A 16,566-nucleotide genomic window follows, 5' to 3' on the forward strand; every position below is an offset into this window, starting at 1 on the left:
AAATAAATAGTATTAAATACTAAATAGGCCTATTTTAATCAATGCCCCCCCCCTCCCCCCAGCACCCAGCAATAAAATTTTTGAAATAAATACTGAGTGTGTTACTACATGAGGAAAGGGAACCTACACGATAAGATTGTATACGCGATGAGTATTTTATATTAACTATATAAAAATAATGCTGCACACCTTTATAAAATCAAATATATCTAATATCTAGATCTATGCGCCTGAAATCTAAAATCTATGTCTAGGTATTTAGTATCTAAGGTCAAATTTTTCGAAAACATTATACATGCGCGCACGCGTAAAGCCAGTAAAGGAGCAGGGGAAGCAAATGAAATTTACTGTCGTCAAGGAGTTCAAAATGTCCGACCAGCCTAAACATGGACCTCCCCATGGGATGGAAAAACATGATTTAGGTGGACATGATGATCTTGGTGGTTTAAGTCATGCTCAGCAAGCGGACCTTAATCAATTTAAGGTTTAGAAATTTAAAAAAATAATAATATTTACTTTTGTTTCTATATTAATGATGGATAATTTTAATTTAGATCTACTCTAGTAGTAGACAGTCTCACTCAGTCTAGTGACTCTAGTGTCTAGATTTAAACTAGATTGATCCAGCTCTCTTCTTGTTCTTGACTTCTGAGTTCTCTCAGTCTCCTGTTTGTTAGTACTTACTTAGTAATACTTAGATCTAGATTTTCTAGTAATTAATCTAGATCTAGTATTTGTAATTAGAATATAGACTAAAATACTAGATACTAAATCCACCAATGATAATGTTACGTAGATCTAGTCTCTAGCTAGAGCTAGATTTGTGACTTCCTCAGACTTAGTGATTAAATTTTTAAAATCTAGATTTCTAGAAAAATGAAAATGTAGCAGGTTTGGATTGATCTAGAATATGAGAGAAGATCTAGAAAAATATTCTCTGAAACTGTAGTTGTAGTCTTGTAAGCAATTTAAGAACTAGATCTATAAGAAGTTAGTAGACTAGAATCTAGATCTACCACTTTACAAAATATGAGTGATTAACAAAAAATTAACAGTGATGTGAAATCTCTGTTCTCCTCTGACCTCTACGGTTCTGAGACATTGAGGGTAATGCAATCTATTAACAACAAACATAGACTTTCATTAACGAATGCCTCCGCAGCATATTGAACAATGCTGAGCTGTGGTGAAAAACTGGGCTAGACCCTATTGGCAAAGAAATACAAAAGCGCAAATACCGAAATAGGGATGGATTGAGCTCAATCAGCTACATAATAAAACAATATGCTGAATGGGAGTCTCCCATCTATATCACCTTTGTAGATTTTGAAAAAGCTTTTGACAGAGAATCTATTTTGTCAGCAATGACACAATGGAATCCCAACCAAAGTAATCACAGTCATCAAAAACTTCTATGAGGACTTTCCTGTTGGCTTTGAGTGGGGTCACAAAAGAAGCATATTAAAATCTAAGCTGAAAGAATTTTATACGTTTCGTTGAATCTTCCAACAACCAGGCAAAATCCTTAGCAAAATCCCTAACTGTTATCTTCCTTATTGCTTTGGTTATTTTCGTCACACTGCAGCTGATCCATAATAATTATTTAATATTTTACTTACATGTTTTTTTTTAAAGGTAAAAACAAGAATTGGCAATGAAAAATATTTAAGAGATCACCCTGAAGTAGAGTGTTTGATTGCTGGATTTTTAAGGTAATATAAAAAGTTAGCTTTTTCAAATGTGAAACTACCCTGAGACATAATTATCAAGTACCCAAATTTCATGCCGAATTCAACTATGTAAAACTGACTAAATTAAAAAAGTGTGTTTGCAAATTATACATTGGACTTTTTAATTCAATTTAAACTTCCATCCCCATTTTTTGGTTTACATTTAAATAAAGCAAAATCCAGTAACAAGATCTTACTGATCCTGTATTTAAATTATAAGGTAAATATATAATTTTTGTCCGATTGGGGAAATATATGTTTGTTACCCTCAACAGTTTTCAGATCTATATCATAGTAAAAGAGCAATAGCTTTACTTAAATTAGATGCATTTAGAAATGTAACTGGAAGTTACTTTGATATTAAAATAGGTGGCATCCTTAAAAGATGTCAAGCTTTTTAAAACACTTTTTGTCTCTCCCCCTCTCCTTCCCCTTACCACCATAGTCACAAAAATTGCTGTTTTTTTAAAACAGTGATTTTTTAAATAAAATATTGACTGAGTTCTTTCAACATTGAACATATTGATCAAATTGATCAATTTTCTTTTTATAACTTACAAAAATAAAAGTCTTTTAAAACTAAATAATGGTTAAAATTGATTTCTAATATTACTTTTTAAAATGCAAAACTGTGCAGTCACACTTTCTGACTCAAATCCCATCACTCACACATCATTTTTGAAAATACCATATAGTGATGTTCTCTCAACTGATAGCAATGTGTATAACTTGAATTTTTTTTTTTTAGTGATGTCCTCACAAAGCGACCAGAAAGCATTAGAGAATTTGCTGCAGGTGAGTAGTCAATATTTAATTTTGAAATCAAATACAATGACTAACTATATCTTATAATTTGTGTGTTGATGTAATTGGATATTAAAACAAAATGGCTGAACTTTCAAGGGTTAAATAATTAATTTTTAACAGGCTCTACAAATCTGTATCTGCAGCATGGATACATTTTAAAATATGAATGTATTTGTGTTCAATTTGACATGTAAATCAGACAAACATGTAATTTTTTAAAGAAAAAATTTGAGTTAAAACATGGAATGATCTTATAATTTATAGTAAGAAAATATTGGTTAAAAATGCTCTGAAATATTAATCATATAGATTTAGCTAATAATTGTTAGTATTGTTAGGCAAAAAATAGTTTGCCTATTATTCGAAATTACTTGAAAAAGAATTTTATTCATAGAAATCATTTATTTTACTCAACTGATAACAATAAACTATACTTTCAGAATATTTTACCAACCCAGGACTTGCTGACAAAGTGGAGAGCCAACTGGCTGGTCGTCAAGAAACACTGAAACAAAACCGTGTCATTCAAAGCTTGACTTAAAATGTATTTTAGTCATTTTTATAGAGATTTTTCTTGAATAAAAAGTACATGTAACAAGAAATAATTATTATATTTTAGAATAAGGTTTTTTTAATCAGCCAGAATGTCACATTTTCAGTGGTACCTAAAAAATAAAATAAATAAAAAAAATAACTAATGTTTCAATGTTACGAGCAAGTAAAGTCTTATTGTTTACATTTCTTTACAGAAGTTAAATAAGGTTGATATAATTTCACTTACAGTTACACTGAAAGCATAAAATATGAATGATCATAAAAAAAACATTTAGCCTACTAAAAAGTAAATTGTTATTGTTAGTGTGTTGTAGGTAGGTGTTAAGATTTTTATTTCTGTGATAACAACTGATTTTATATCTGCATAATATTTTTTCCTATTACTATTACAATAGGCCAGGTATATTTAATGTGTTACACTGGTGAGTGAGACAGACTCCACAGAATCTCATGTTATTGACTTGAAAAATTTTGCTTCTGTGCATTGAATGTCATTTATATCTATTGTATACTTTTATTTGTTAGGTGATGGTGTTTAAGTGACTGCTTCTCTCTCTTCTTCCCCTATGAGCCATAAAAAAATTAATTTAAGTTTGTTTTAAGTACTGGTATAAAAATACTTTTACTTTGAAAAGTCTTATAATTCCTTACAATAAGGACATCCTAATTTATTCTTCACATTAGCATAGTAACTTTTAGCTCATTCATTCATAATTTTATTATCATCTTTATTTGTTATTGAATGTTGTCTTTATTTAAGATAATGCATTGATAATGACAAAAATATTTTTTGTGTTAAACATTAAACACTTAAAATCTAACTCTGAAGTTGTCCTTACTTAAAAATACAGTCTGTTGGAAGAAAGACTTTATGCACTATTTTAAAAGTAATAAAAATAAGGTTAAAATGTCTACAACTACTATGCCATTAGCATGCTGTGTTGCTTTTACTTTAAATTAAAGTTTAATAAAAGTTTAGTTCCCTTCTTTGACCCTGATGGTCCATGGGGTAAGTGAAGTAGATTTCACCTGTTACTGTGACCTCAACAAATGAAGAGATAGTGTGGTCAGCACTCTGCTTACTTAATCCTCATCACTCCCTGTGGAGTATAGGGCAGCAACAAATCTCCGCCATTCCACCCTGTCCTGGGCGAGCCACTTTAGTACATGCCAGGTTTTGCCAGTAGCCTGTACTTCTTCTTCCATCTCCCTCCTCCATGTTCCCAGTGGTCTTCCTCTATTTCTCTTTCCGGGTGGGTTCCACTTCAGCGCCATGTTGGGGAGTCTTTTTTATTTTTTATTTTATTTTTTTATCTTAGCCGCCTTTATTTTCCCTAAAATTAGTTAGTTAGGCCACCTGTCAGAGCTTTTTGGACTCAGGGACGTTCTACTTACTTCAACCCGGGTTTGATCTCTATTTTACTTTAATACACTAATAAAATAATTTGTTCTGATTATTGTCCTGAATGTTATGGCCCACATTTCCAGTTATCTACAATATCTGTTAGATGCAGATGGTTTGAATAATTATAACTACCTATTGTGTAAAAATCTCTGTTCAATTGTTTGGGTAAATTTGAACTAGAAATGTTATCCTAGTATTCCTGATGAAAAACTACTGAACTCCAAGCTGTTTATCATAATAAATGACCACCCTAGTTATAACAAATGAATGTAGGTTTGTATGGAAAATTTAATATAGATAGACTCTAGTTTGGATGCTTTAGAGTATAACTTTTAAAAAAATATTCTGTTTTTTTTTCAAGAATTGCATATTGGAATATTTAATTGACTCCCACCACTAAAATAAAAAACCTTCCAAATTTTAATCAATGGATGAAAATTCTTTCATAAGACCTCAGAGTAAGAGTAATAATAAGGTTCATTACCATATAATTTATATAATGTATGGCGATGTAGCATGCTGGAGGAGGTCAAAAGGATAGAAAGGAATTGGAAACAGCTGAAAAGAGTGGCAGGAGACCTAGAAGAGTAGAAGGTTTTGACAAATGCTCGATGCTCTCCGCAAGGAACTTAAAGAAAAAATGATGATGATATAATGTACTGCATCAATATAATATTATATATAAAATCATCACAGCGGGCCGAAATAAAGCGAAAAGAAAAAAATGTGTTGGTTAAAGGAGATATCGTATGCTTACTTAAAATTATAATATTATACAAAACGAAGTAAAGAAAATTTCGAAATAATTTTTAGTTGATAAGGGGCGTGACTCCAGACAGAAAACATTCAGAGTTATCACGTGATTCGCAAAATGGCTGATGGAGTGGAACCTCCCCCATTCGACAATGATGAAGATGAAGTCAAAGAAGATGATGATTTGTTTTCTGATGCCAAGGAGGTATAAATTTCACTTAGTTAAGATTCAAAGATAATTTTGGTGTTTCAAATGCATATTTACCCATCACAATAAGACCCATAATTTATATAAACACAGCTCCAGTTTATGTTATGCTTCCGGCATTTAAAAGAAAAAATTGCACAAACTAAAATTAGTAAAATTATTAAAATAGCACGGATTTCTTTTTTGTCACAATAATATATTATTAATTATTGCTAGATTTAGTCAGTAATAGTTTAACCCTTTATTTGATTAATTTACCTGTTTAATAGTTAGAGCCTACAAAAAAGTAAGCTTGAGTTTGTTCTTTTAGCTAAACTAAAGCAAAAAACATTCTCTGACTGTTGCAATTAAATAAAAATTGTTAGGTTGTTATATTGTTATATGTAAATTGAAAGCGGGTGGGTAGGTTACAATAACTCAATGCAAGTTGGGTACACCAACCGGATGATATTTAGAATCGACCCTTTGAATCCCGGTCAGATCGTCCCCCCGGCGTGGCCTCAACCAACCGGCGGGCTCGTTGCATTGAGTTAAATATAAACTCAAAACAATAATATAAACAATCTCCTTTCGGTCGGTCAGGCCACATACCACGCACGCATAGTGTTGTGTGTCGTGCCTTAACCAAAATAAACTATCTCCCTTCATTATCATTAGACTTAATTAATTAATTAATTTGCTAATTATAAAATTATGTATGATGCTATAGAAGTAGGTAAGTATAATTTTTTACTTTGTATTTGTACTATTAAACATATTAAAGAACATCGTTGTTTCAATACCACCCTCTCCCCTTCTTGAGCTCAAAGGTAAACTTTTAACCCTTTTTTAAAGACTAGCGGTATTCTGTAAGGCGGCGGGTGGGTAGGGTATATACTCATTGGAAAAAAAAAATCCTCCGTGGTTCGTGTTATTGGCCTTGGGTGACCGTTGTTGGCGCTTGCTGTGAGGGGGAGAGGGGGGTGTGTTATACTCGTTGAAAAAAAAAATGCTCCGTGGTATTGGTCTATGATGACGTCGTCGGCGCAAGCGTGAAAGGGGGGGGAGACTTTTTTTTTTAAACCAAGAACTAGGCGTTTCGAGGCAGTAATGAAAATAATCAAGGACTGGTATAGCCATGTTGTCGAATTTAACGAGTGATGCTTGCTGGGTCTATCATCATACGATTGCTTGGCGATGGGAGTCTCGTCAAGCTCAGTTTACATTATTAACCAGTGAACTATTGGGATGCTGTCATGCACAAAGTAACAGCTACCGAATGTAGCACTTAAAACATCGAGTGCATCCCGCTCATTATAAATCTTTGAAATACAAGTTATGGATAGTCCAATAACTACTAATACTTGAAGGACGGACTGCCAGAATATATGCATTGTATTATAAAATTAATCCTTACGATATAACTAAAATGTGCATCCAAATATGTTTAGGCTAATGGGATCTGCATTTAAATAAACAAAGTCAAATACCTACCCTATTCAGTAGAAATATTAGGCTACTTTTGCATGGTAGCACAACCACATTTTTTTAGATTTCGTAATGAGTAGCCTAGTCGTGCATTAAACTAGAATAAAGGGTTGTACTCAATAGCAATGACAATAATGAAATGCCGGCTTCAAATGCCGGCTTCCCCGTATTCTTCGACTAGAAATATAGCTCCGTCGTTTAAATGACACCACCCTCCACCTTTTGCCTAGTTGAATATAAAGTTACACTTTCAACCCCGTTAGGATGCGTGAGCTACTGGTGACCTAACTATTGAAAAAAAAATCTAATTCCCCTCCCCTACTCCCAGCATTTAACTTTGGGGCCATACACAGCATCAGGAAGGTCTAGGTCGGTGTTTTATCTCGTGCAAGTTTACTCACAACACGACTACACACTATGGTTCTATCCAGGATTAAAGCTGCGACACTTACTTAGAGTGGGATTTATTCGTTAGATCATTGTGCTTCAAATTTTGTTTCATTTTAGGATTAGAGTGATAGAATGTTGGAATTCAGTTAGTTTGTTAATTAATATATTGATCTAAATCTCGTGTACCATCAGAAACTAAATTTGTTGGCAAGGCACATGTGTAGGCTAAAGAATGACCTCTAGATCGAGCCAAAGATGGCTGGTTAAGGTTGACATACTGTGGTTTTCAAATTTCATGGTGATGCTTTTCTAACGGATTTTATTTTGTGCTTTCTTTGGGATTATTTTGTGTGATGTGAATATTCAAAAGTAATTTGTAAGTAGTATGCTTTTCACATTCAACAAATTTAACAGTTTGCGGTCGATCTGCGGCCGGCTGATTAATTTACATTTAGCGAAACTGCACACTACACGGCGCCCTAAGGCCGTTGTTTCAGCATGCCCTACTAGTCAATTATAGTTATTATAGACAACTTTAGAATCAACACATGTAACCAATACATCGATTTTTATTTAATAATCTTCAAAAGCCATTCCTCTAGGGTCGTTATTTTCACGAAATTGTTGTTTTCCAATTTGTTGTCAAGAAACTGGTATTTAGTTAACGAGAACGTACGAAAACCACTCATGCGTGACCGAAATAGTCGATCGGGTGCCTTCACGTGGTTTGACACGTGTTGACATGGGCCTTTGTTTACATCGAAACATAGCTCAAAACGGCCCTTTTTTAAATAAATTCTTCGAAAAAATGGCTATGTCCATTTCTAAAAAGTGTCATTTTCGGGCCCATTTTAAAAAACGTAAAAAAATCCGAACTACACGTAGAAAAAATGGCTTTTTCGGCCCTTTTTAGCTCCAAAAACGCCGTGTTTACGGGTCGCGTGACGTCATCGTGACGTCAGCCGCCAACCAAAACGCGTTGAAAGCGCGTGTTTGATTGGTTGGCGGCGGATACTATGAAATATCAAGGGTTTTCTCTAAATTTTTACCCACCAACCTTGGCAAACCAAACACTAAACTAGCTAACCAAATGAAAAATAATAATTTTAGAGGGTGTAATATGTAAGGTACAGTTTATCTGTATCATTGACCTCAGAATATGAAGGTATAGTGTGATAGTTCTATTTCTTGCTACCTATATTTTTGGTTGCCTAATAGAACTAAATTGAATGCTCTCTTCCTCACCCGCCCATCTGAAATTGCAAGACTGGGTTAAAATTTGCTATTTTTGTTTATATGTGCATAATGAAATAAATAAATGTTTTCAAGAAATTATACTTTTATTTTCATCAACTTCTTAGAAACCATCCTCTCCAGAAACAGAGAAATCCCCAGAACATGTCTATAGTAGACCACCTGTGATTGATAAATCTTCTGATGATGAAGATAAAGATGAGGATGAAGATCTTTTTAAAGGTATATATATAATATTTTTGTTACTACTCATGTTGTTTAAAATTACAAATACAATTGTTAATAAAAACTAATAAAATAAAATATGATTAGGCCTATGTGTGTATATATATATATATATATATATATATATATATATATATATATATATATATATATATATATATATATATATATATATATATATATATATATATATATATATATATATATATATATATATATATATATATATATATATATATATATATATATATATATATATACACATTTAATTATGTTTAGGTGGTAGTTCTGAAATTAAGTTAGACTCTGATGAAGATGCTGAAGAAGAGAACATTACAAAGAAAACGCCAGAGCCTAAGCCTAATGCTGCAGTTGGAGCCACTGCTAAAGAATCGACACCACAGATTCCTATCTCACAGGCAGTAACAGCAAAGACAAAAGTAGCAGCTCCTTCTTTGAAGAATGATGATGTAATTGCATTTTACTCTTTTGTATTTGTATTGTAAAATATGTTTTAAACATGATTATTTTGTTTTCTTTGTCATGTTAAAATTTGCTTTTTTATAACAATGAGAATAGATTCTCAGTAGGATTTTTAAAAATGTTATACCTATACCCTTGTGGTTCTGTCGTATACAATTCCAATTATTTTGTTGAATATTTTGTTTTTTTAGGTAGCAGAAAGTTCTGATGACAAGGAAGTTTATGAGATTGATATTAAAATAACTGAAACATTGAAAATGGGAGATGGAATGTCAGCCTACATAGTGTATAAAATAGTCAGTAAGGTAAGATGATTTTGTGAACTAGTTCTCTGAAAATTTAGTTCTCTGAAGCTTGGGTGCTATTAGTCCCATTTTAAAATGTTATTGAAGAACATTTTTTAAAATTTTCAGACCACTAACCCAAATTACAGACGTCCTGAAAATGCAGTTCTTCGACGTTTTAGTGACTTTTTGGGCATGCATGCCAAATTGGCTGATAAACATGTGCCTTTGGGAATTATTGTGCCACCTGCTCCAGAAAAAAGTGTTATTGGTGAGACAGTTCTGATGCCAAATTTTTTCATATATGTGTGGTTTATCTAAAGAAAAACTAGATTTATCCTTCATTTTTTAAAAATTAAGTAAATAATAAAAGTATTGTTTAACTGATTATGAATGAGAATTTAGTTATTTTTTTTTAGTCACTTATTGAGATTTAGTGGTTAAAAATCTGAATTATATTCAGGTATGACAAAAGTTAAGATGTCCAAAGAGGAATCAGGTTCATCAGATTTTGTAGAAAGACGTCGAGCTGCGCTTGAAAGGTGAAATATTTTTATTTATGAATTAAAAATAAGAAAATTTCAACATCTTGTTTATTAAACTTGTATTTATATTGAGAACTTTGTTACTAAATATTTTTTTTTTTATTGTAGATTTCTTATTCGCACTGCAGCACACCCAACACTGGCTAGTGATCCAGATTTTATTGAATTTCTTGCAAAAGATGGGGACCTTCCAAAGTCTACTAGCACTTCTGCTTTGAGTGGAGCTGGTGTCATGAGATTGTTTCATAAAGTCGGAGAGTCCTTTGAGAAAATTACCTTGAAGGTTGACGAGAGTGATGAGGTTGGTTAATATTTTATTTACGGTTAGGTGTGAATTTAGGTTTTTTTCTTATCCATAAACCACAACCTAATGCTTCAACATGTTATTTAAACCATAGACCACAGGTAACAACTTAATGAAAATTTTAATTTAAACCATAGTGACAATTTGGGTAACATTTTCTCAGCTTGCCAAGATTTCATGATTATCACTATGAAGACTTGCAAATCAAAATCTCTGTACAGATATGTTCCATAAATGGAAATATATTTTTATTACTGTGTGTAACATTTATGTAAAGCTTTTAAATTTTAATTCAAGAGATCAGCTTTAACTGGTTTACTAAATATTTTGTAAATTTTGTTAGTTGATTACATTTTTAGCATTTTAACATCTGTTTATGAAGTCTCTTTCTCCCTATACTGAGCTTCTTTTGTGTACATGAAATATGTATAGACTTGCAGTCGTATTAGATCTAACCTTACTTTTGAATTTTAACCTCATTTATATGTCAGTGAACGATTAATTTAAAAGATTTTCTTTAAAAAAATGAGTTTGAACAGTTTTAATGCTGTGTCTGATGGCGTTGTACACAAATGTTTTCACTTTGAAGAAGATAATTTCAAGGGGTAAAATTGTGTAGGGTAATTATATATAGCCATGAACTGAAAGGCTTTGAAATTGCTCGTAATATTTTTAATTCAACATAAGCATTTTGTAATAATTAACTAAACTTGATAATCCGTATGTTAGATAAATATTAACTTTAAGGGTTCATTTTAAAAATACGATGCTTATTAAATATATATATATATAATATTTTATATTATATACTTACATAAAACCCTCATTAGAACAAAGCTAGAATTTAATCCTCTTTTTAAAAAATAAAACCCTTTTTCCAAATAGCTACAGCAGCAAATGCTAATAGTATTTTCCTGACTGCCCATAGCATTAATACAATATTAGTTCATTTGTACTTGTGTCATGGAATTAAAAAGTATAATACAGAATTTAAAGCAAATAGAAAGAAAACCCAACCTTATTCCCTCCCTTGTCTATCACTGTCTCCCCTGAACCACCCATCAAATCTGCAGTCATGGGGTTTATATCTCCATAACTATTTTTGCTCAATCATCCCACGATCTCCCTCGGGCCAGTGGAATCAAGAGGTGGAGGTAACAAATATTCACTATTTTTGTGTGTTTTTAATCACATTTCTTAATTAATTAGTGATGTTCGTTGGATTGTTTTTTCATGTTTTAGCTTGCATAATCCAAAATTTATTTGCCTCCCCCATTATAATTGTATTTATTTTATATATTGTGGTTCAGATTCATCTGTTCTCTTTCTAATCTTCCATTTTGCATGACTGCATCCTTAATGTGGATTATTGTGGCACTTAAGCATTCTTTTTAGATTGTGCATATTTGTTTGCATTTAACTTCAAAAAACCATATTAATGAATGTAAAAAACTCTTTTATGTCATGCTGTCGATTATTTTTTTTACATTTCCTTTAAAATTTTGTTAATAACATACATTATGTTGTAAATATATTTCAATATATTTTGTTTTTTAGTCTAATTATTTGATAGTTTTCTGTCATTACATTTTGTTAATCTTTAATGTTTTTTATTTAAAGCATGTGAAAGCATTTATATATAAACTTAAAGGCATTGATCATCTGAAAACTTTAAAATTATGAAACAGAGTTCATTAGTAATATGAGAAGCCATAATTGTCGATTAACTCTGGCTTGTGCTAAGCTTTGAATATTAGTATACTGTGTTTAGGTATTGTTTAATTGTTGCCTGTAGAAATTTCCCATGAAAACATTTGTGTACCAATGTCTAGAGCTTTCTTTATATTGTATTGATTGTTATTGGAGCAAAATATGATATACACATCCGTGACATAATAGATATAAAAAAAATGTTAATTACTTTGAACATTAAATGATTAAGGGGGTTGTCCATATATGAAATCACTTTGCTGGGGTTACTTATAAGTAGATGAGGGGGGAGGGGTGAGGAAGTGTGATATCACATTTATATATTTTACAAAGGTTTTTTTAAGTGGGGTTTTGTAAATTGTTATAAAAATTGATAGTTGCATCAATATTGAAACAAAGTTGCTAAAATTTTCGGTATTAATAGTGTTATTATTAGTGACGTTTTTGGTTAATCATCACATACCTGGCAAAAAATTAACAATGTATTCTTGCAAAGGTTAACTATTTTCAGTAAAATTGAAATAACTTTATTTATATTTCCTTATGGAAATAAAACCAGAAAGTATGGAGTTGTAGGCAAAAGTTTGAAATCAGTTTAAGTGAAGGAGTATTGGGTAAAAATTTGGAGAAAAATATGACATCATTTATGGTCACCCCTTATTGTATTTTACAAAATTTACTGTTAACATTAAAAATATTAGTAGTTTTTTTTTTTTTTTTTGACAACTTGAAAATTTAATTTGAAAAACAAAAGTTGACTGAGTAAGCAATACTTTGAAAATGAAAGATTCTTGTTCATTTATTCTGATTAAAGTAAATGAAAAATGTATTTTTTATTCTAGTGGTTTGAAGAGAAACAACAGCAAGTTGAGGCATTAGATATACAGCTGAGAAAACTTCATACCAATATAGAGACTCTCTCACAGCATCGTAAAGGTAGAAGATATATCACATTTATTAAAGATATTATTTACTCTCTGGAACATTCATTGTTATATTTTTACTTTTTGATAGTTTTTTTAAAGCAATTTTTAAGTTAAAAAAAGAATAAAGTTTCTAATATACAGTATAATTTAACAATTTTAACAGAGTTGAGTCAAAGCACTGCAGTATTTGCCAAAAGTGCAGCGATGCTTGGGAATGTAGAAGAACATACTGCACTCTCACGGGCATTGTCGCAACTGGCTGAGACCGAAGAAAAAATTGAGCAGATGCACAAAGAGCAGGCAGAGGCAGATTTCTTTGTAATGGCAGAGTTGATGAAGGACTATGTCGCTCTTATGGGGGCTGTCAAAGTAATTTATTCTTTGCTACTATCCATGATTAAATACTTACTATTTGCCCAGTTGTTGTCCTTTAAAATAAACAATGTTGTATTTACCTTTGTATTTGATAAACTATATATAATTTTTAAAATTATTTTAAAAAATCTGTAATAAATTTGACAGGCTGAGAAATAAGTCAATAATATGATCCTTACAAATGATAATTGTATGTTACAGGATGTTTTCCATGAGAGAATCAAGACATACAAACTTTGGAAAGATGCAGAAGCCACTCTGGGCAAGAAGAGAGAGAACAAGGCCAAGCTAGAGATGCAAAACAAAACTGATAAAATATCACAAGCTAAAGCTGAGATTGAAGAGGTTTGTTTCTGTATTTAACTTTCCCATTAGAAACATCTTTTAACTCTGTTGTAGTTTTTATTGAGTATATTGTTTGAAAGCCAGATGTCCCCATGGTTCTAAAGGTGTTCCTGATCTCTAAGTGTCCAAGCCATTTTCATCAGTGACTGCATTCAGTATCACTTAAGTCTTTGTTCAACATCTAGTCCTCATCTCCTAGAAATCTTACCTTTTGACATATTTTTGTCAGTTGTAATCTGCTAAAGGTTTAACTTATTGTTAAAAGAATTTTGTTTACTTTTATATTTTTACAGTGGGAGCAAAAGGTTGAAAAGGGACAAGAAGACTTTGAAACTATTTCTAAAAACATAAAAAAAGAGATGGTGAGGTTTGAAAAACTTCGAGTCAATGATTTTAAAGAAAGTGTGATTAAATATCTTGAAGTACTTATGGACAACCAAGAAAAGGTTAGACTAACTTTATTTAGTAATATATTTTTTCTTTAAAAATTGACTAGCTTTATTTAGTAATACATTTTTTTCTTTAAAAATTGACTAATCAGTTTAGCTGCGCGATTCTTTAATATAATTTGTGGCTTATCAAATATGGCATAGGATATAATTGAGAGATATACAATTTTTATATCTGTTTGCAAAAATATGTGGTAAATGATAGAAAACTTAGAGTTCAATTAAAGTTTATGAAATTATTGTGTAGCATGCATTCATTATCTGCCTAAACATTTAATGTCATGGATATGGGAGGAATGAAGGCTAAACTAAACAAAAGCTGTTTGAAGTTGATTTTTTAACTTGATAGAAATTTGTATTGGCTGACTTATCTCATTCATTTGTTTCAGCTCATAAAATACTGGGAAACCTTCCTGCCAGAGGCCAAAGCAATAGCCTAGACCCCGAATGTTTTTTAGCTTTGATAAATAAATGTTTGAAAATGTGAGTGTAAACTGTAATCTGTGCGGTATGAAAGTGGATGGGAGGGCCGTTTTAAGCTCTCGTTTGAAATTTAATTTCCAAATTAAAAAAACAATTTTGTATAAATCTCCATTCACTGCATTTGTAGTATTTAGATGAAGAATTTATCATAGTTCAAAAGTTTGGGACCATAGGTAATGAGTGTTTGGATTTATGCTAAAAAAAATAGCATAATTACTGTAATGTGCAGTTTATTAAATGGTGTTAAATATTCCATAAAAAATGTATTAGTTGTGCTGTTTCAATTGTACTGTTATTTTTCCACCATTATTTATTTTCCAAACAATTTACAATGATTATATAAATAAATGAAAATGTTAATGTGAATTTTCTTGGATGTTTTAATGATTCAAATTAAGTTATTATTTTTGTTATACATTGGGATTTATTTTTTTTTAATGATTGGTGAACACTGTCAGTGTATTTTCAAACTTAATTAAAACCATACATTAACTGTTTAATAATTTACTTTTAAATGGGTCTCAGTCAAATTTCTGTAGTAGTTGCTTAACAAACACTTTTCTCAAAAAATATTTATGCTTTATTTTATTTAAAATAGGGATACTAAATTCAAAAGTAAAAAAAAAAAAAAGAAATCAGTACTTATTTAAAGAAATTTTTTTTTAACTTCTGTATCAAAAAATTAATTTATTTGTACATGCTTAGCAGTTGTTTTTACAATGTATATTCTTTAAATGTTTTCACTGTGTATGTTCATTTACCAGCATAAAGCATACATCAATATATATTTGTATTGTGATACATTTTGTGCAAGAGATATTAGAACACTGAAACCTGGATGTTTTAGCTTCATTAGAATAACAACTTGTGGTACTCTATAAGCAAATCAATTGTGTTAACAGAACATTTCTTTATTTCCTACTGTGTGTCAGCTTGATATTCAAACTGGGCTGTACACGCTTCGCAGTTGCACATTCGTTTTTCATTTTATTGCTGTTTTCTTTTTCATTGAAAAATTTTACACAATTTATTTTAACATTGTTTTATTAAGAATTAAAAGTGTTTGAAGACGTTTCTAAATAAGTTGTTCATTTGGTGTACATACCCCAGCTTACCCCATTTGTTCAGCACTAATCCCAATCTATCCCATTGGTGCAGCACACACCCCCGTCTATTACATTAGTACAGGCATAATGCCAGCTTATCCCATTGGTACAGCACTAATCCCTGTCTATCACATTACGGGTCGTCCATAAATGTCACACTCGTAAAGGGGGGGGGGGGGGGGGGTGTCCGTAATTGTGTGACGTGTGTGATGAGGGGAGGGGGTGGGGGGTTCAGATGGTGTGACGTCACACTTTTGCAGCATAAAAAAGCATTGTTAGAAAACGTATTTTAGCTGTTATTTCGCGTTTTAGTAAACTTTTATTAAATTGTAATAGGAATTGATTAAAATACTATATGTTGACAGAGTTCAAACACGATTTTGGACAAAATATCGATGTTTAAAAAAAAATTCAACTGCAATTTTGATAGGGGTTGTATGCTGAGGTGTGTCGTCATTTTAGGGTGCGGTCTGGCTTTTTGTGAAGGAGGCGAGGTTAAAATGGTAAAAAAAAAAGCGTGACGTCATTTAAGGATGACCCATTGGTACATGATTAATGCCAGCCTATCTGATTTGTACAGCACTCACGTACTTGGGGACTTGTTGATACAAACGGTGCTAGCGTAGGTACTAGTGATTCAAATGAGAGGTATGCAGAGTTTCTTCGCCCCCACCCCTCCGAAGAAAGTCCCCCGCCCTCCCCCCCTCGAAAATTTCAAGTGCCCCCTTCCCTTAGAAAAAAGTCTGAAAGAAACACTGGTGG

General features: G+C 31.7%; 2 protein-coding genes across 3 annotated transcripts; both read left to right on the forward strand.

Annotated features, from left to right (window-relative positions):
• Positions 1-311: 311 nt before the first annotated feature.
• On the forward strand, positions 312-3,905 carry LOC131954823 (RIIa domain-containing protein 1). Its single transcript, XM_059318613.1, has 4 exons — positions 312-484; positions 1,636-1,712; positions 2,479-2,525; positions 2,978-3,905. The coding sequence occupies exons 1-4, from the start codon at positions 338-340 to the stop codon at positions 3,076-3,078; spliced, it is 372 nt and encodes a 123-aa protein (XP_059174596.1). The 5' UTR covers positions 312-337; the 3' UTR covers positions 3,079-3,905.
• Positions 3,906-5,334: 1,429 nt separating this feature from the next.
• LOC131954830 (sorting nexin-2) lies at positions 5,335-15,772 on the forward strand. 2 transcript variants are annotated; one of them, XM_059318621.1, is made up of 13 exons: positions 5,335-5,455; positions 8,677-8,791; positions 9,074-9,264; positions 9,469-9,582; positions 9,691-9,832; positions 10,025-10,103; positions 10,215-10,407; positions 11,547-11,564; positions 12,963-13,056; positions 13,210-13,415; positions 13,623-13,766; positions 14,060-14,212; positions 14,605-15,772. In XM_059318621.1, exons 1-13 carry the CDS (start codon positions 5,369-5,371, stop codon positions 14,653-14,655), a joined length of 1,587 nt encoding a protein of 528 aa, XP_059174604.1. In that variant the 5' UTR covers positions 5,335-5,368; the 3' UTR covers positions 14,656-15,772. The 2 variants fall into 2 exon arrangements, with proteins under 2 accessions (XP_059174604.1, XP_059174605.1); XM_059318622.1 differs by lacking the exon at positions 11,547-11,564.
• The last annotated feature ends 794 nt before the right edge of the window (positions 15,773-16,566 follow it).

The sequence above is a fragment of the Physella acuta genome, unplaced genomic scaffold (genome assembly GCF_028476545.2).
Source record: "Physella acuta isolate Inbredline_101_S28 unplaced genomic scaffold, ASM2847654v3 ptg001034l, whole genome shotgun sequence".
Taxonomy (NCBI): domain Eukaryota; kingdom Metazoa; phylum Mollusca; class Gastropoda; family Physidae; genus Physella; species Physella acuta.